The sequence below is a fragment of the Melozone crissalis genome, unplaced genomic scaffold (assembly GCF_028551555.1).
Source record: "Melozone crissalis strain CALT ecotype California unplaced genomic scaffold, PUWL_Pcris_2 ptg000016l_1, whole genome shotgun sequence".
Taxonomy (NCBI): Eukaryota; Metazoa; Chordata; class Aves; order Passeriformes; family Passerellidae; genus Melozone; species Melozone crissalis.
Genome location: NW_026535794.1, coordinates 44,167,437 through 44,188,684, shown reverse-complemented (window position 1 = coordinate 44,188,684; position 21,248 = coordinate 44,167,437). Strand labels below are relative to the sequence as shown.

Here is a 21,248-nt window from a genome sequence, read left to right as displayed (position 1 = left end):
AGAAATCATTTTCAAAAGGTGGACACTTCAGTTGCTGAAGTTATTACAAGAAATGCAATGTTTGGGAAGTGCTATACTCCCACAAGCATGTTACTCTGACTTATGCTATTTAATATATGATATTTAATATCACTATATATAATTATATCACATTTCAGCTGCAATATTGAGGGTTGATCTCTAGATCACTATCTCAGTGATAGCTTACTGAGGCTCCTGGGCTCCACATTGCAACCCACAGAATGTGAGTGAAAGTCAGTCCAGAAGCAGTGGATTCACATTGCTGTGATGCTGTGTCTGAGTTAAGCAGCTCCATCCCTCAGCTTTCTCTCTTTCTGAATCTCAGCAGGACACATCAGCTTCAGCATTTTATACCTGTTGGGCTGACCCTGCTGTTGGCACCTGTTTGTGTGGTTGTCTTGGTTTTTAAAGAGACTTCTTCAAGGTATTATAATTCACAGTATCCTCTGCAGGACTACAGGAGGAAAAAGTCTGGATTCAGTCTTGAAGCATACAACAATAAGGAGGATTTTATACAGCAATATTAGTGCTTATTGTGCATATAGTTTGTGACACTCAAGAGCAGTTACAGAAACACATTCCCTGACATTAGAAGCTTACAATCTAAACAAAATAAATTGCACAGAAGAGATCAGCATACAAAAAGCAGAATCATTGTTTTCTTACTTTTAGTGTACTTCTTGCTAACATATAGTATTGTGAACAGAGCAAGGAGTTAAAGGAGTTATGATTTAAAATAAAAGATAACAAAGAGAGTGATAGCTTGAGGAATTATTCTAAGAGTGGCTCAAAAAATGCAGAGCAAAGGATCATTCTTGACTGGGAGTTCAGAAAAATAGGAAAACAGTTTAGCAACTGAAAATAGACTTTAATATATTTACTTATCCATATTATTGAAGTTACAGACACTGGCCAAAGTGCTGTTGCACTAAGCTTCTTGCTTGATGCCTGGATATGTGACAGAGATGATCCAGTTCTATTAATTTCAGTAAGAGCTATAGAGGTGTAACTACTTTAAAGAGCAGGCTGAAGACTTATTAGCTGAAGACCAAGGTCAAAACTCTTGCATAAATTTTCATTAATAAATGCAGGAACAGTATCTTCAAATGCTGGTATGAGTCTTTTTCATACAGTAATGCAACTTCTGCTCACTAAAACTATTTTCCTGTGCATCAGCAAAATAGCCATTTATAGGAAGTAAGGTAAATATTAGAGTGTAGTTTTGAAGAAAGGCTTGTTGAGCAGCAGGGGGCTAAATGGTAATAGGCGATATAAAATAAACATAGGCAATAACATTCCTTCACCCCATTGGTTGATATAAGATTGATTAATAGTAGTAGTAGAATAAAGATATAAATTGGAGTAATTCTATTCATCCAGTATTTCCTGAAATAACATATTTCTACAGTATATCTCACTGCAGATGTGTAGAATTTTAGGCCACAGATACCTCAGTTGTTCAAGTATATTGAATATGCTTTGGAGATTATTTTGACCAGAGCAAACTGATGAGTATCAGCAACTTCAAGTATTCTTTGATGTCTAGCTGCTCTCGCTTTCATTTTTTACCTCCTCTTTAAATGTCTTGGTAGCTGTTTCTGCTCCTGCAGCGTCCATAATGATAAAGGAGGTAGAGCAGTACAAGGTTAAAAAGGGACAAGAAGCCAACAGCAACATTAAATCCAATAAAAATATCTGTGAAGAACAAAAAATAAATGAAAAGGGAGTTAATGAAAGGCATATATGTATACCATTTTATATGCAAAGCTAACAGTCTAATTATATATATGTACAGTGGAAATATTTCTGGGAAGATCATATTTATTGACATGCAACATGAGAACATATACTTCAATCCTAGAAATTTGCAGATTGCTTCCTGTGCATAGGTGAATCCTGCTCCCATGTTTCCATAGGGCAGGAGGGCCTATGTGTAGTTAATGAAAAAAGAAAAATAGTTTCATCAGGGATCAGCAGAATGGTGAATATCTGCAGGACAGGGGAAATAACGGGACTATTGAGAAGTAATGTGTATTGCCTTGCTCTTCTCCTCCCTCCCAGAAATAATATTCAGGCAGGAAGAGGTTATCAGTTCTCAGCTGTTAGTAGATCATGGACCAGCTGCACTCAGTACAACTGCAGAAATACAGATGCACAAATCTTGCCATGCATTTGCAAGCCATTCTTGCTTTGCATTTGCAGAAAGTCTGCTGTATCCAACATGAACGGGATGCTTGTATAGCACTGACATCCGTACTTCTCTTTGATGTTTTCAACAACTGGAGATCTAGTTTTGACCACGGCCTTTAGGCAGCTCATTTTGTGAATATGCTAATTTAATTTCTACTGACATTCCTTGTCCATAGTAAATCTGGCCCACACTTAAAGGGAAATCTATTGATTGTGTGGAAAGCACAAAGTTTGGAGCCACTGATAAAATATCTGCCTCCTTGTCTTATGTGGAAAACACAGAACTGTTACACTACCTTTCATTTTGTCTTTCTTCCCACATTCTTTTGACCAGTTTTCTGTAATCACAGGAGAAACTAGTTCAGCAAACTTCTCAAGTGGACAAGAAGAGGTGCACCCTGGCAAAGTGAGGAGATAAGGATTCTTTGAAGTGTCGTTCCGATAATGCATTTCGATGCTATATTGCCTGATTAACGACATTGAAAAGTTTTTTTAAAAAGGTTCTGAAATAGAAGGTTTCCTACTTTGAGACAGCATGTTGGAAATAGGCTCTAACATCCTACTCTAGAACCTGTCCTCCAATAGTGGAGGCTTTGTGAAAGACATCTGCAAAGCCTACTTTGGCAAAGCTGTTAATTTAACTGCACAGATCAACAGACAGCTGAAAAGGTCTTTCTGCAGGCTCTTTGAATGGTACCAGCACTGGGCTCTTTTAAGCCAACTGGCTTACTGTGGGAGTTATGTCTTGGAAATGTTCTTGCTATCATCTGGAGAATCAAGAAAATTTATTTTACCACTTTCTTCCCTCTCACAAGGCTTGTTTTATATCTTCTTCCTGTCTTTCAAAGCATACATCCAGAAAATGTTATTTTCCCTAGTTTTAATATGACTTTGTGCCTATGGGCTGTTCATGAAGCATCTATTTAAATTAAAATTGTATCTTCTCACAATATTTGAGAGAAAAATGGTTTTGGGGAAGAGGGTAGCAAATTCTAAACACTCTTTCTTGCATCAATAAGAAGATACTTGCCCATTGCTTTCTTGGTAGAGTTCAAAAAACTGGCAAGCAGCATATGGTGGCAGTTTTCCATTGAAAATATTGAGAGCAATCTGGAGGGCCCCAACTGTGGTGTCATGCTATTGGAAAAAAAAAATAATCCATCCTTTACAGTCAATTAAGTCAACTAGCATTCATCCAGAGTTATGAGATAAGAATAGAGAGGGAGTGGAAATGAAGATAAAAGAAAACCTGTGTAAATTTGACCATAAAAATGTGTTCAATATATTCACCATTGGGAAAAACATGTTAACTGATTACTACAGACAGCAGGAGGCATTTCCAAGGAGTTGCTACAGTATGTGTCTTCCACCATCTGGCAGGATTTTGGAGACAAATACTGAGGGAAAGCAAGATGTGGTTTGAGTAATAAATCTACTTTTTCAGTCCATTTTCTCTTTTCCTTCCTTCGGTAGTGTCTTTTGCTCCAAGGTCAGATTAAGGCAGTGTGCAGTAGTATAATCTAGGGCATTTCAAGTGAAGGTACAAGTACTTTTTTTTTTCAGGTAGTATGCCAGACAAAATAGTTGTGTTCAAAGATTATTCTCCTTTCTTCCACTTCAGATTTTTTCTATTGTTCCTTCTGTTTAGACTCATACAACAAAATCTCAGTTTGGCTTCTATTTTTATGGGATCTGTTACCCACCCACATATAGTTTCTTCATCTACCCATTACCCCTGGCTTTTGCAGGGATTATAGGAAGAGGAGCTGAAGGCAGGAAGTCCAAACACTTTGGTGCATAAATTTTGCAAGCATCTTTAGGCACATATATATATATCTGCCAGACCTATTTATACTATAGTCTAGCAGCTATGGTTTAATTAATATTCAGGTTCTGGAATTTTACAGGCTGATCAATTTCAAAAATAACAATATTCATGAACTTAAGGTATTAAAGCAGAAGTGAAAAATCCTGATGTACTGCTCTTTCCTCTTCAAAAAGAACATGGTAGTACTGGAGTCATGTAGGAAGGACAGTGAGAAAGATATGAGGTATCAAGTAGTTTCTATAGGAGAAAAGATTAAATACAGTAGGACTCTTCCTTGGAAAAGGAAATATGGAAGAGGAGTGACAGAAAATACTAAATTCATTAGAGACCCAGAAAATATGAATAAAACCAGGAGTACTTTTTAACACAAAGTCATTGTCACAGGATGTTGCAGATTCCAAAGGTATAAATGAATTTAAAAAGTAATTAGGCAAGGTGATGGAAGACAGTCTGTCAAGAGAGACTAAACACAGGGACAAATTCTGTCTCACGAAGTCCCTAAAACACAGATTGCTGGAAGGTTTTATCACTCTATGCTGTCTTTATTCTCACATTCATCCCTGCCTTTGGCTCTTGTTAGAGACAGAATAATGGATGAGCTAAGCAGATCTTGGCCTGATGAAAGTGGCCCTCTTCACCCTCTAAAATAAATAAATTAATAACAGCAGTAATAAAAAAGAACCCACAGAAGAGAGATTTGGAGGCACAGCTGAAGTTCTGCTATTGCCAGTACCTTTGGAGCACTTCAGGAAAGATGCAACTAATAGAAACTGCACCATTGGGTTGAAGGAATAATGAAGGAAAAAATATATATAGGGTTTTTTTTCCAAAATATAAATATAAAACTGAGGTGAGATCCATGCCTATACTGTGTTCTTGTACTGATTAGTGTTTAGCTTTTTATCTGAATTAAACTGTAGTGTATTATTCCTTCATTTAACTTAAATACTGATAAAATCAAAGCAAGATTTATGAAAGATGAAAATACTCACTGCAGAGTAGACTTCCATTTTTGTTGGTTTTGAAGAATTGGCAGCTTGTTTAATACTGTTTAAAATAATATTCACAAGGACACCTTAAAAAGATGGAAAAAAAGGAAGTGGAAAATGAAGGTATAATGCTTGAATGGAAACAAAAAAGACAAAATAATGTGAGTATCAAATATAACATCTACTCAGGCCTCATATTAATTTTTCAGTTTAATGCAATTTTGTAACTACAGAGAAGATATTACAGAGGAGAAAATTATGATTCATCATCCAGGTCAAGTGAAAAAGCAGGATTCACAGGAAATCATTTAGAACCATCCTGAGAACTGGTGATAATGACACTCCTAGTTCTGTTATGCTGAGATCTCTCCATTCTTTGGTTTTTTTTTTTTTTTTTTTTGTAGTGTTGGAATAATGACAACTGTGTTAGTCTCTTCCTATCTACATGCCAAAGAAATATTTTAACTATTTACTTCCAACATGTTACATGTTATTGATTCTTTGCTTTTTCCAAAGCTCTTTTATTTTTCTCCAGCCCAAATGTATTCTAAAACCAATGGGTGAGGGCAGCAGAAATTCCCTGAAGAACAGTTTATATAATTTTAAGGAAAGAGAATGTAGCTGGTATGCCAGTGAACATTAAATAGTCCTGACCATGTGATATGGGCATCTGCCAGCTAATAGGCTTTACTGCAGATTGGAGCCAGTAATTGCTATATATTTGATCCCGTGATGTGCATGCCTAGGTGATGGATCTGCTAATAATTCTTTACCTAGATCTAGGCTGCACAGTAGATGCATTAGAAAGCCTAACCTCCATTATTCCAGCCTGCAAATATTCTAACTCAATTGTTTGGATTTCCTGCTTATGGATACCTGGGGATCATATGATAAATTCCAGGTTGTGTCCTGAAGTAGTGTCAGAAAGTGCAGCACAGTCTATGTGACCCCATTTTGGAGCTAAGCAGGAGCTCCCAGTTCTTGTAGTTCTTGCAGTATAGACATAACTGGAATCTCTCAGCTTCTGATCAGACTGTTTTGGAGCAGCTTTATATCACTCAGAGAGCTACAAATATGTTGCCTGTGTTTTGACACAGTGTTTAACCAGTACATCAAAGGGAGAATACCAACAGTAAACAATTAGAAGAAGCGTTGGAGAAACAACTAAATCTAACCTACTATAAGGTAAGTAATGATCATAAACATGAGGGCCTGATTTATTCCCTTAGTTTTCTATAATATTTCTAAAAAGTCCTAATACCTTTAAAACTCTGGAAAACATGAAGATATTAATTTTTACGCCTTTTTGTGGTATTTTATCCATGCAAGTGCCAATGTTCAGCACATATTTGAATACTTAATATGGCATCCAATGTCCATAGTTTCAAATCAAGGGTTTGTTTGAATAATTTTGCATTAGTGAAGTGACAACAATTTGCATTACCTCCTCCTTTCTTAAAGCTATGCATTTTTTGATTTACCTCCTTGTAGCCGTGATTTCTCTTCTGTTTTATAAACGCCAAATAATGAGAGTAAAGCCAATTCTGCCAGTTTTTCCATCTTGTTGATTACATCTTTAGTGGCCCATACAGGGAGAGTGTAATTATGAATATCCTAGTGATAAAGGAAAACAAAAGCATGTTTATAATTCACTGGTTTCCATCATCCTATCATCTACACTCACACTACTTAGTTTAGACTTTCTGAGGCTGTCCTGCAATTCTCTGCACAATATGGTTTTCCTCCAGAACATGCCTTGAAACACATTTTGTGGGAATGGGATTGGCCTGAAGTGAGTGAATGGGGAGAGCAGAAGCATCTAAATGAAGGAGATTCCATAATGTGTTCTTGCTATAGAGACACTTTTTTTGGTGGGAAATATTGCAGACATATACCTTCTTCTCTTTCTTTCTCTGGGTCTTCACGTTATAAATATCTAATTTTTTCTGCTTTTCCGTGTAGTTGTCCACATGCCAGTTCTATCACTGGGCAACTAGAGACAAGTGTCACTCTTCAGTCATGTAACAGTGACAGTGTCGTATCATGTTTAATTACCTCAGTTTGTAGAGGATATGTTTAAAGTCCTTCATGCACTGCTGGTAGTGGCTAGGGTCAAATGGAATTATCCCATGTTTGTTGTCAATTCGGGCATTTTTTAACTGATAGCAATCACTGTCTCAAAAATTTTTAACTGATAGATCTTTCATGATCTCTCATGTTCAAAATCATAAGTGTTTTGATGTTTACCTTTTAATAGTTTAACGCTAATAATTTAATTTCTCTGTTAAAAATCACAAATCTATTATAGCCATCATGCTGAATAATTCTATAGCAGCATATTGGGAAGGGGAAAAAGGAAATAATGGGAATGGTACCAGTTCTTCAAACCTGAAATGGAAATTACAATCTCCCAAGCTGTAGACCATGTTTTTCAGATATCTTTTACCAAAGCACTAAAATGTAACTTAGATTCAAAAAACAAAAAACAAACAAACCCCAAAACCAAACCAAAACAAAAAAATCCCAAAAAACAAACAAACAAAAAAAGTAGGAGAAAATACAACTAATTCCTGTGAAAACTCATTGCCATGGTTTAATTGAAACCCAAAGTTGGAGTTATATTCTGCCCCAACATCTATTATTACCTCACAATGTAGAGTGTCATATTACTACCTCACAATTTAGAGTGTCATATTATTACCTCACAATGAAGAGTGTCATATGTATTCCACAGCTGGAAATTGTCCAGTATTTTAAGGTGATTTAGTTCAAGCCCTGTGTTAACTGCCATTGTTTGCAAAAAATCCTGTGGGGAAAAAGTGAAGAATATGCCACAACTGCTCAATACACATGGAACATACATGCAGTTAGATTCACTAACACTCAACCCTTTCACAGAATTTTCACAGAATTAAAGAATAAGCTGGGTTTGAAAGGACCCATAAGGATCATTTAGTCCAACTCCTGGCCCTGCACAGGACATTCCTAAGAATTGCTCCATGTGCTTGAGATCATTGTTCAAATCCTTCTTGAACTCCTTCAGGCTGGTGCTGTGACCACTGCCCTGGGGAGCCTGTTCAGTGCCCAACACCATCTGGGTGAAGAACCTTTCTCTGATATCTAGCCTTGGGGATGCAATAGTCTCGTCAGAGATGGAGAAAGCTAGATAAGCTTTCCCATGAATTGGTCTGGGAAACTTCAGGGAGCTGGAGAGAAAGAATTCTAAACAATCTGCACCTGGTGTTTTGTAATAAGCTGTTTGGCCCATAAGGTTGTTTACAAATGGATGTCTTGTTAATTAGCCAGTCATCTGAAATGTATTGATTAAATGACCAATCAGGTCCACCTGTATCAGACCAGTGTATAAAAGATGCTGTTTCAGTAAAATCAGGGCTTCTGCCACTTTGCCTTCTGATGTGACTCTGTCATCTCTGACCCAATGGTGACCTGGTGACCTTACCTAAACAGGGGTTTAATTTTTTTTCAATTTGTTTTTGCATTTTAACAAAAGAAAAAGTGCAATTCCATAACTTCTGCAACTTCGTTACCTTCCTTTTTATCACATCTTGGGTTTGTTTAGATTTTTGTTTGTTTGTTTTTCCTCTTACCGTGTATGGTTGTATTCTACTTTGAAATTCTTTAGATGTTTGTGTTTCATGCTGGAGTTCATCAAAACGGGGACAGTTGGGCAGAGGGAAGTTCAGCCTCTGAAACATGAAAAGGGAAACTTAGAATAGTTCTAAAATTATCGACACCCCTCTGTTTTTTCTGTTGCTGAGATTAATGGTGTAATATTTTTAGACAGATTCATGGTTGTGTTAGACCTACTCAATAATTGTTTGTTTTGGTACCTTAATAATTAACTCAGTTAACACAGTGAGTAGACTGGGGTAACTTGACTTTTCAATGGCTACTTGTTTCTGTGATAGCTTGATTTCTCTTAATTTAACTGATTTTGGCAGAAAGAAATGGCACATGTCTGTCAAGGGGTTGCTTTGAGAAATGGGTCAGGGTCCGTGATCAAAAATTTTAAAAAGCTACAATTTCCCCTCTCATTTTCTGCATTCCCTCAGCTGTAACTTAACTCCACGTGGTACTGGAACCTGAACTGCTTCTCCATCTACACATCCAGGTCTCATCTCTTTGGAGATAACCAGTGGATTATGGTAAGCATTTTAAGTACTGCTTAATAGACAGAACTTAAAACAAGAGTGACAGATTGTTCTCCTGAAATATCAAAAAGCTATGGGGCTAAGGGCTCTGTTCTTCTTTAGGGAACTGGTTCACTTTTACATACTCCAAGTGTGTGCTTTACAAGATCACATGATAACACATATTTGATCTGAACAGCACGTAAATGCATGCATGCTTCAAACCCTGAGCTCTGGCAAATAAGGTTTATATCAATTGCACAAAGACAAATGATATCTAATACAGCATAAAATGTCAGTGAAAAGCCATGGTGAGCAAAACAAGCTTGTGCTGGTTCAGCATTTTATGTCACATCACTAGAGCAGTTTTGACCCAGCACTAGTATTATCCTGTAGCATTTACAGACTGCACTTCCAGCATGTCTCCAGTGGGACATTGGCAGCATCCACCAACTGACCCTAGCCCACTTTCACTTGAATAGGTTACCAAGGATGCAATTTTTCTGTAACAGCAGCACACTGAGGATGAAAGCTCAGAGTTGCAATGTGAGACTGGGGAATGTTGTTTAATTACACAATATAAATGTTTTTCTTGCTGTTTGTCTTAATTATCCCTCTCTAGGTGTTATTAATTAAGCCACTGCCTTTGGCTTCATTAAGCAGTACTCAGTACTGTTGCCTGTCAAGTCTTGATAGATCTCAGCAGCTTAAAAATAAACTGCGATTATGGTTTTTTTATAGAACTGTACCTGGCTCCAGTTTCCCACTTTGTATTGCTTGGGGCTTGAACATCCCTTCAAACATCTGCTTGGTTTAACAAGAGAACAATGTTTTTTTTCCAGGTGGTTTGCATGATAAAAGGCATTTTGTGCTGCTGCAGAGGTGTGTTTGATGGAAGCATCTGTACTCTCTCCTGAAGCAGCCACAGAAATGATGAGGCACTAGAGACTCCTACAAATGAGCTTCCCTTCCTCAAACAGGTTGTTTCATTGCACTATGATTCCCCTAAGGGCTTTGAGGTATTATATAGCCAAAACTCTAACCACCCTGATGTTTTTCTTGTCTTCTGGTGAAAGGACTTCCTCTGGTGTCCTGTATTTAAATAACAATGACAGTGTTCTTTTCTGTTTAGGAACAGGGTTAAGTTTCTGGCTGAATCACACTTGCCTAATCCAGTTTGTGGGAACTCTTTCTCCCTGTACCTGTTTTCAAACATGGGCTCTAAGAATGGAGCAACATCAAAGGGAGAGAGGTGTGGCAGCCCCCTAATGAGTGAGTCCATGGCCTGATGTTGGTGATGGGCAGTTAAGTAATAGGTGGTTTGTACAAATTTCCTTAAAGTCAGCTTCTCAAAGTCCTCAAAGCCAGAAGTAAATGAGGCTTTCTGTTTTTACACTCACAAACTTTTTATCCTTGTTGGCCACACTGTTCCTTACACAGTGCTTGTCACAAGAGCAAGTGAAATTAAAATCTAAACCTGAGTCAGCCAGAGTGAGCTGCATGAAGTAAAACTTCTACAGGACATATTATTCAGGTAGGTATACCCTTATGATCTGCAAGAGAAGTTCTAGGGTTTCATTAAATGTTTCTATAGCACTGAGCATAAAAGAGCCCTTGTCTGTAATTAGAATGCCTAAGTGCTACCAGAATAGGAAGGTAATAATTTTGAGGTCATTACAGTGGCTGGTGGAAATTCAATTCCTTGAATAAACTATGGAAAAAAAATTGCCAAAGAGACAAGATTGGCCTACTTGAGTGGTGTTTAGAAAAGCACTTCTTTCCTGTAAAGATTTAAGGCAACTTCCCTAGAATATTGTCCAAAAGTGTTCTGGTCAGAAGAAATAACCTCGGAGAAAATGGTAGTGTGTGTGGTAATTCAGGTGTTCTGCAACTATGGAAGGAGGATTTTCATGAAGCTGTTACAATTGACCTATGACATGCTTGTCAGCCAGTAGCTGCATTTGATATTTTCTATTATATTGAACTCAAAAAAGATTAAAAATTATTTTTTGCTATTTTCCTTTTTTCTGTTCTTTTGCTTCTGTGAAAGATTAGGACTTTATAGAATGCTTCTAGCCAGTACTCACCTGCTCTGCTGTTTTATGAAAAATGTGGACTGGAATGGGTTGCCAGAGGAGATCAGGGTTCCAAATTTGGCTGCTAGTTGGTGGAAAGAGGCCAGAAAGGTATGACTGGGCACTCATAATGGTGCGATCATAATCTGTACTTTGGATGTAAAACTGAAAATAGAATGGCAAAGAATTAAAGATAAAATGGAAACTATAAGATATTAGGGAAATTTTACCCAAGTTGTCGATAGTGACTTCCTGTTTTTAGTGTTATATTTTTGCATAAAGTCAAAACAGTGAAAATTTAACTCAGCTTTCCAGGGCCCTACTTCAGTTTCACAAATGGAATTTTCAAGGCATCTTTTAATTTGGAATCTAACCTCCAGATTGAACTGAAAGAATAGGAAAACTTGATTTCAAAGAAGGATGTTTTCTATCTTATTTTTCTCAGTCTTAACATTGATATATATGATTTATTGGTGGACAGGTTAACAATTGGACTTGAAATTCATAAAGATCTTTTCCCACCTAAATGATTCTATGGTCTATCAGTGATCAGGAATGTTAAAGCACTCAAAACCATAAACTTCTCTTGGAAGCATAGCAAAGGTATGTCATGCCCTCCCATTATGCATGCCTCCTAAAGAGACCAAAATGTTAGAGGTATCTTCCCCACAATGGATCTGTACTGTATGATAAGCACATCCAAAGAGCTGTTACAGGAGGAAGTGTGTAAGCATGGCTCATCACATGACTGGAGAAGCATTTATCTGTGCCGTGACCATTCTTGTCTTAGTCTGTTGAAAAATTCCCAAGTCATTCATCATGGAGCTGTTCAGTTTGGGAAAATTAGGTTGTGAAAGACCCAAACAGAATGTAAGAGCTCAAAAATAGACATTATTCTGTGTTTACCTTGACATAAGTCTGTATTTCAAAAAGGTTCTTCTATTACCTGAATTTCTCCATTAATGAAATGAGTATGATAATGTGCTTTTTTAAGTCCATAGTTCTGCTATGCCAGAGAAATATGCTGCAGACAGATCTGCTCTATACCTCTTGCCTGTTGTATGTGCTGTTCAAGAAGCTGGAATATCGTTTCCTCATGTACTGTCCAAGTTCAAATAGCTGCTGCATTCCAGTCTGTAAGGCAAGCATATGGGTAACTACTAGATTAAGGTGACTAGAGACTTTTAGTGTAAAAGTGGTTTTTTTTTATCTTTGTCTTCAGCTATCACCTTTTAAGTAATCATTAACTGTTTGTGTAACGTACAGTTATTGTGGTTTAACCCCAGCTGGCAACTGAACATCACACAACTGCTCTCTCATTCACTCCTGGTGAAACTGGGGAGAGTATCAGAAGAGTAAAAGTGAGAAAACTCCAGGGTTTGAAGACAGTTTGATATGAAAAGCAAAAGCCATACATGCCATCAAAGCAGAACAAGGAATTTTTTACCACTTCCCATGGACTGGAAGGTGTTAGGCCTCCAGGAAAGCAGAGCCCCATCCCAGTTACTTGGGAAAACAAATGACATCAAGCTGAATGTCTGCCCCTTCCTTTTTCTCCACCCAGTTTTATATGCTGAGCATGGCATCATATGGTACAGTATATCTCTTTTGTCAGTGGAGACCTGCTGCCCCAGCTGTGTCCCCTCCCTACTTCTTGTGCCCCCCCAGACAAACTAAGGGTGGTACAAGAAGCAGAAAAGCCCTTGAATCTGTGTAAGCCCTGCTCAGCAGTAACAAAAACATCCCTGTGTTATCAGCACTGTTTTCAGCACAAAACAGAGCCCTGTCCCAGCTCTCTCAGCCAAAACCAGAACTGTGTATGTTGCAGGTGATCTAGAATTTTTAATAGAAATGTTCACTTTTATTTATGAAGAAGTTTTATGTGCTGAAGTGCTAAGATTGCAATATCTGCTACAGAAAGGCAATGCCCCTGACTCTGTACAAATACTATTATCACAGTGCTGTAGGTCTGTAGACACCAATCAACATTGTCCTTTACAATGTATGTCATTTAGTGACAGCTGAGAGAGGATGATTGACAGCCTAGTATTTATCATTGTCATTGCTCTGTTATTTGTCCAGCCTTATACATTTTTGGCTTATATTTCATGCCTTAAGTAGCATTTTTCTGTCTTTGCTTTGGTGTGCCTGCAGTTGTTTTACTTTGCACGCTGTCTTTTCTGTTGTTTATTTCTAAATCCTGAGCTGAACTCAGTGTGTGAATTTTATGGATCTTTCAAGCCCCCTTCAAACTTTAAACACTGAACTGTCTCTGTTTCATACTTCTGCAACATGACAAAATGTTATTAAGAAATGCATTAGCTTCCTTTTGCTCCAGAGCTTCATATGTCAAGTAGTCAAAGAGCTAAGGCTTGATGTTAAAATGCCAGAGCAGCAAGTAGGTTCAGTGCATCCTAGTGAAACTCTGAACTGCAAGTGGCCTTGTTGGAAGACACATTGTCCCCAGAGGCGACCTTCTCCTGCAAGTCTTCTCTTGTTTTGTGAATTGGTGGTTGTCAGTCCAAGGATGAGATGTGGACTTGTTGTGTCATTGCCCTTTCACAGGGCTCAGTACTTAATGGTCATTAGAACTTCATCAATGTTAACAGTACAGTGTTTAAACTTGCAATTTTTTTGAAAGCAGACACACTATCATGAAGTTGTTGCTTTTAGGAAGGTAATTATAAAGCTATGATGAACAAGATTTCAATTTAATAATAGCTAAATGAATAATATTGCAAAAATGTTTGAGAGTTACTGGTATTGGTATTTGCTAATAGCAACTATCAGAACCTGGGATTTTTGCTAATGGTTTTTAGACACACACACACAAAAAATATCTTCCCACTTCCTCTTTCAATAGCATTTTTGAGTTCTTCTAAGAAAGTTAACATACCTTGGTGAGCTGTCCAAATCCCTGGGGCCATTCACTTTCTTTGTGTAGATCAGTTGGAAAGTTCACAATTGGTGTTCGGTCACCGTGTCGGAAAAGCTGACAATGTAAGCAATAAAAACCCCTTGAGTTCATTACTGTTAACACTCCTTTCTTATCTAAATAGAAGTGAAGCATATATTATACTTCCAGTGTAATTTTTCAAATGAAAATGTTGGAGAGTCTGCAGAAACCTGGTCAAGTAGGATGTGAATATATTCTTTAAAATCAAGATTATGTATAATTTTATTAGAATTAAGTGGGCATAAGCCTGATGATTCTTCCTTCTAGAACATTAATCACCCAGGATGTTAATGTTGGGATTGTATTCACAGCTAGGCATCTAGACAGGAAATATGCCTGAATTTTGGAAACTCAGTTCCTGTGAATATTAAGCCAGTTACTGATTTGCTTAGATTAGTATTTAATTACTTTGTCATAGACACTTGAAATGTTTTTGGTAACCTTTTTTTCATAGCAGTATATTTAAAAGTAATTCTATGTCCACATGGATCTTATGCTCAATTTCTCAATCATCCTAAAATATAAAGATAAAAGAGTATAAACATTTACATTGTTGCCTTAATTAATACTTTATTAGTACTTTTACATGCAAATATAAAATATTTTTTAAAGTCTTTAGGATTTTATCTCTATCAAATTCAGTGAGAGCAAAGACACTGGTTGCTTTACTATCCTGAACGGTCCAGCATGCTGAGTATTAGTGTGATGCCTTCAATCATATGATTTTTAAGCAGAAAAATTAAATGAACCTTTTTGTATTTTTATTCCAGCATACAAAGGAAATTACAGCCCTAGATTAAATGGTTCTGAAAAACTAAATTATCCCCCCCACAGCATATGCTGCGTGGGCTTAGAAAAATTAAGTCCACAGAAGTTTCATGTGAAACAAAATGCTGAAATACAAATTCACAGGGCTCCAGACAACCTTCCAGGATGCTGACCCAAATTGTTGGAAAAATTACCTTTGCTTATCAATGTTCCCATCACCAACTTCTTTCCTGACTTAGCACAAAAAAATGACAATGTAGCAGCATGGTATATTTGTTAATAAAATGATATTTATGCCCTAATACCTCAGTGGTACTTAACTTGTTTATAATTAATACTCTCCATTGCGTCATTAAGCCACATCACTCTTGCCCAAACATGAGAGAAGGTTGATCACACTAGTTTGTTTGCCACTCCCACTGGGAGGTGGTTCACGTTTATATTTTTCAAAGTAAACACCAGTGGTGTGACTGAATGTTTTAATTACAGCACACACCCTTTCCATCAGTCTTCTCTAGTAATGCACATGAACCTGTGCTGGAGCAGGTACTGCAGAGATGGAAAATACTGTCCATTAAAGGCAAATATAATTGGATTTCTCCCTCTGTTTCTACAATAGACAACAAAGTTTGCTGGAGTATAAGTTACCATTAGAACATGTAGAAGACTGCTTATTATGTTTTTTGTTTTGCCAGTTTAATTACACTATGTGGCCAACCTAAAATGAATATTTTGCAGCAAATTGAGGAGGGTCTTCACCCTCATTATCAAGTTTGTTGTTTTGGTTTTTTTCCTTTTCTGTGCAATTTTTAATCCTCTTTAAATCTCATTTGTTATAATTTGGAATCTCAGTTGGTTCTTTATAACAATTTCTCAGTGCACTTGTAGTGAGCAGGAGAATAAGTTACATTGTCTGGTGGCTGATTGAGCTGAGTGCAAGAAAAATGAGTGATAAGGACTTTTGTACTACTGCTCATTTCCTTATGCTGATGTACATAGGTGTCAGGTAGGATTTATTAGTTTTTTTGGACAAGCTGGTACCTGTGTCAAGAGTGAAGGGTAAATTCCCAATCACAACATGGCTGCATCTATCCAGCTGCAATTATCCAGCTTCACAGCAAAGCATTTTTATAGGTAATTGACAATTGTTCAAACTGACTGCTGTGTTTAAATGACTAATTTTTATGTATATTTTAGGCAATAGTTAACAATAGATCAACACTTGGTGATAAATATGCCCTTTTTAGTAGAGATAAATTACTGACAATGTGTTAGATTTTAAATACTGGTTTGTGATGTTTCATGTTCAGTGTTCTGCCTAACCCTGAGTGTGTCACAACAGTCAACCCATAAAGCTTTCGATAAATCAGAACAGCATTTTTTCTGAATAGAAATTAGTGTGCAGAAAGATCAAGATCAAAGGTATATATGAGCAGGAGATGTAAAGAAAAGTGTTTTATTTCTTTGTAACCTTAAGAATTTGAAGGAGTGGAGGTGTGCTCTTCTAAAAAGAAGCTTAGTTCCTTTAAGTCCACACAAAAGAGGAAATAAAAAATGAGATCCTTGTTCATATTTCTGCACCTTCATTGCACAGTGTCACATAAATATGGTATGAACACTAAGCTGGAAGCAGCAAGAGGGGAACAAACACTTAAAAAAGCAGAACCCTGTTTTTAGGAATTCAGGGATAAAGCTTCTTAGCCAACTGGTTTTTGTATGTGCTCAAACCTCCTTGCTACTTCTGAAAATGACCTTGCTTCAGCTGCAAATGAAACAATGACCATATGAACAACCTCTTAACCTGAAAGACTAATTCATTCACTCTCAGCTTCATCTTAGGAGACTTTTTCTAAAATTTGAAACTGTTTTTTTCATTAGAACACCTGATCGGAAAAGAAAGTGTATCCCTACAGATCATACCTTACTCATCAATATGAGTTTCTCAACACTCATAGTTTCAACCTTTTAAAAAAATCATTTGATTTATCAAATTAATTTAAAAATATGTGTGTTGCAGCATTTATTACTCCTGACCAACAGATTGCCTTCCTGACCTTTCAGGAGACACAAAACATGGTAGAATGAGAGAAGAGGAGCAAGGAAGCATCATTGAAAGTGAAAAGACTCCAGAAATCAAGAAGGAGGCAATGGTAAGGGGAATGTACACAAGAGGAGCAAAGCAGATCTGTTTGGTATATTGATTTTGGCACTCCTTTTGAAGTGCTTCACTTCAGTTCTCAAAAGCAATAGGTGAATAATTATCAAATTAATTGCCCTCTCCTTCCACTCTGCTACAGCTTGAATCTGATTTGGTGTCTGGGTTCATCATTCACTCGTGGTAACTTTGTGAGCATGATCACTTCATATGAAAATGGTCACATGAGTCAGACTTTGGCCAGCATTTGCTTCCATTGTTGTCAGGTGAAAAATAATGTTGGAGACAATCTGGTGCAGGGCAGGGGTGCACTGAGAATATGGCCTGTGTAGTATCTATCTATATATCTATATCTATATATAAAGCATCTTCATTTAGAAATGCCATGAATTACAGTGAAGTATCTGTCTCTGAGTGATCTTACAGACACTTTTATTGACAGACTTAACTTCAGACAAAAAGATCTGTTACTTTGAAGCCAGGAATAGGAAGGGAGAAACAAAAGTGAAGTGAAACCATCATGCTGCCAGTTCAGGGAAACCAGATGTAGAAGTACTGAGCATGTTTAGTCAAGATTTCAGATGGCTTGGCTTGATTAGAGAAATCACGCTCAGAGATAACATGCTCAGTCAACGCTTCCTATCCTGAGTTACAAGAAGAAAAACATGATGAAACCACAGTGCCTCAGAAACCACACCTCTTTGTATATATGACAGATGAAATGTGTGTGTGTGTAGAGGCAGAAGGTTCAGGTCAGAACTTCTTTAAACAGAGCCAATAAATCAGTACTTCATTTCTACTTGGGTGCCTGATTGTCCTACATATTTCCTATTTTTTTCTTTAAAGTTTATATTTTTAAATTTAAATTCTGCCTTTAATCTTAAATTCATTGCACAAGAGTTGTGGTGAAAGCTAATGTTTACATGTAAGCAAAGAAATTTAAAAAGCATTTTGACAAATTGGCTTGAAGTAGAGCTTTTCAGAGAACAGGACTTGTGGCCAATAGTCAAAATGCACAAAGTCAGCACAAAGTTGGAAGTTGTGAGGAGAGAGTGAGACACCTTCCCAGGAATAGTACAATTCTAGAAGTGAAAAAAAGTTAACATTTATCCATATTTCTTCACCACTGCAGATGTATTTTATATTGTGCAGTTCTGCTACGGAAATTTTAAAAAATCATTATGACAATTTTCACACTGCAATAATACTCCCAGGTGAAACCAGTAACTTATAGAACAGCTGGACAATGTCTGTTGAATTATGTCAGAAAGATGCCTTTCAGATTTACCTGACTGTAGCAATACCCTCATTATATCCCATTATATCAGTGGTATATTCACTGACGGGGTCAATTCCTATGCTGTATATTTATACTAGCAATTCTGTTTCTATGAAAATTCAATCAGCATACATAAACCATGCCTTGAGAAAAAAGAAGTATATTGTGATAATATTAAGCCCATTGTAACATTTTATGTGATTGGTCAGCCTAAGCAAAAGTAACAGGACTAAAAGGAAGACAACCTAAATGAAATTTACCTACTATTTATTGTGGTTTTGTTTTGCTTTGTTTTGTTTTGTTTTTGTTTTTGTTTTTTTTTTTTGTCAGGTTATGGTAAGCACAGTTATGGTAAGCAGATGATTTTAGGAATTCAATAAAAATCTCATCCCTTTCAAAGAGTTAATGATCCAAGACTTGCTGTCTACCTGTTTTCATCCAGTTCTCCCTGTTACCATTGGAAAAAACATGCAAGTATATTTCTGTATACAGAATGTTACTGGAATTAGCGTCAGGTCCCTGCTATGTGTGGTGTCTCAGCAGGAGCAGGAACTGGTTTTTCCTGTGCACTCTGGCCTTCCTCCAAGCTGTGCATGCACAATGCACCCAATGTGGCTATACATGGAGTAATCTACCTGGAGCCAAAAGATATGTTTTGGATAGAGTACTTCTGCACACATAATGTCTCAAATAGGGAAGGGCTGAAGGAGAAGATCTTCAATTGCCTATTTATAAAAGTTCATTCCAAACTCCTCAACCTTGTACAGAAAATATTCCTTTATACTAACTATTCTTTATCATTATACCTTTTATTAAAAAAAAAAGGTGAAAAAGGACCATTGTTCAACCTTTGTAATCCAAAGTATTACATTGAATCAATGTCTCTTTTTCTAGAGGTATTTGGGAAAGTGACATTGAAGTAGTGTTTAGCTACTTTGATATGAGAAATGGCCCAGCAAAAGAATTATTACAGTTTGTTTTCAGCCTAACTGAAGTTAATACAACATGTCTCTCAAATCTCCACTTAAAAACACCTGTCTATTTAGTTTCTCAGTGTACTGCTGTGACAATTCAGTTATTATGAAATGGAAAATATTTATTTTGTGTGTTTATGTGTGGTAACTTCTGTAACATGATAAGCTTCAGCTTCCAAGCATAGAAGAGGTAGTCCATAATCACCAGCTCTAACACTATGCATTGGAGTATCAGTTAAATTGAGGAAGAATAGGTAAATGTGGACTTTGCATCTCTTAATTCCTCTGCACTATGCATCTACCACAAAGTCAGTTATCTTGAAACAATAATTAGGAGATTAGGAGATGAAATAATTAGGAAGATTAGGAGATTAAAATTCTAAGAACCACAGACATTTTTATCTTTCTTTAGGTGAGGTCTTTAAACTCAGTAAGCAGAAGGGCAGCAGTACTTATTTCTAAGTTTGAACACAAGCAAAGAAACTGTACACCTTGTCTGATTCAACAGACATGTAATTCTGTCCCTGTAATCCCCACAACAAAACAGACAACAAATCTACTTACTACAACCACAAACTTCAGTTCTCGTGCTGCAGTGGTCTGTTGAAGCAGAATGAGAATAATGTGAAAAGAAAAACACAGGATCCTAGACAAGTTGGGAAGCCGTATCACACCCATCCTGACAGGAGAGGAAAAAGAGACTTTGTAGCTCCAGCAGCTGCTCAGGCTCAACTGTGAGATGTCAGGCTGTACCTTCAGAAGGGGCGGAACTGCCGCTGGTGCATTTCAAATCCAAGAGGAATGTTGTGTGACTACGCAACAAATTGCATCGCCCTTTGTTTTCAAATTACTGTTTACATTCTTTTTAATCAAATAATAATTCAGTTCCTTTTTTTTCCTGTAATATTTTTTTTCTTTTGGAGTGTGAGGATGAAGTTAAGATACAATGGAATTGCTAAGCATTGCTGGTGTTTCAACCTACCTGTTCTGTTTTGACTTTTCTGTGCCTGGAATTTTTCCAAACTATAGCCACAAGGATGAACCACGAGCCAGGCAATACTGTTTCTCTTTGCTGCTCAGCTAGCCCACTTTTCAGCTTCCTTCCCCTCAGTTTTTTTTTTCTTTCCCTCTTCCACACTATCTTTGTAAAATCAGAATAATTATTTTAAAACAACATTTCATGTTGTTTTAAATTGCCAGTCCCTCAGATTAAATACTAGAATAGATTTTGCAACAAAATATGTTATTTAAAATCCTTGCTGGGCAGTTATTTGCTCTTCACTTTGTGTGTGTTATTTTTATTTTCCTTTGGAGTATTCCTATACTTCCCCTTTGGAACTGCTTATGTCAAGATCTTTTTTGGCCTCAAATCTTTAAGAAATTTCTAGTGAACAAGTCCTGGATCTCACATTTTTATTATTACTGATTAATAGCACTGTTTCTGACAGTAGCTCAGTGGTTTTGAGGAGATTGCTCAGCTTGTCTCTCCTGACTTCCTCTCTATAAAATAAGAAGAATGATACCTGTAGACTTGATTTCATAAGCACTTTTTGAGTAATGAATTAGTTTGCAGAGAACTATAAGTACAGTTCTTTAAGTGCTAAAACTTTAGTTTCTTTGTGTATTGTCATTCCATTCCTACCATACCCAAACCTGTCTCAGGGTCTACTGCTGAGCTCTCTGCAGCAGCATTTTCTACAATTTCTGCTTCACCATTTACCAGAAATTCCATCTTTAAGGCCCTAAAGCCCACTAAGCCTCAGGTATTCTCTCCTCTGAGATGTGTGAATGTGTTTATGTATTCATTTTGATTGATGGGGCCAGATGGGAGGAGCATGACAGCTCCCAAACTTTCCTGTCTG

The 21,248-nt window shown here is 37.0% G+C and overlaps 1 protein-coding gene across 1 annotated transcript; it reads right to left on the bottom strand.

Annotated features, from left to right (window-relative positions):
• Positions 1-1,597: 1,597 nt before the first annotated feature.
• On the bottom strand, positions 1,598-20,064 carry LOC128935535 (prostatic acid phosphatase-like). The gene is made up of 11 exons (XM_054273948.1): positions 19,951-20,064; positions 14,151-14,246; positions 12,302-12,388; positions 11,267-11,419; positions 8,637-8,735; positions 7,730-7,834; positions 6,510-6,642; positions 5,032-5,114; positions 3,242-3,348; positions 2,508-2,677; positions 1,598-1,716 (listed from the first exon to the last, which is right to left on the bottom strand). The coding sequence occupies exons 1-11, from the start codon at positions 20,062-20,064 to the stop codon at positions 1,598-1,600; spliced, it is 1,266 nt and encodes a 421-aa protein (XP_054129923.1).
• Between the last annotated feature and the right edge of the window lie 1,184 nt (positions 20,065-21,248).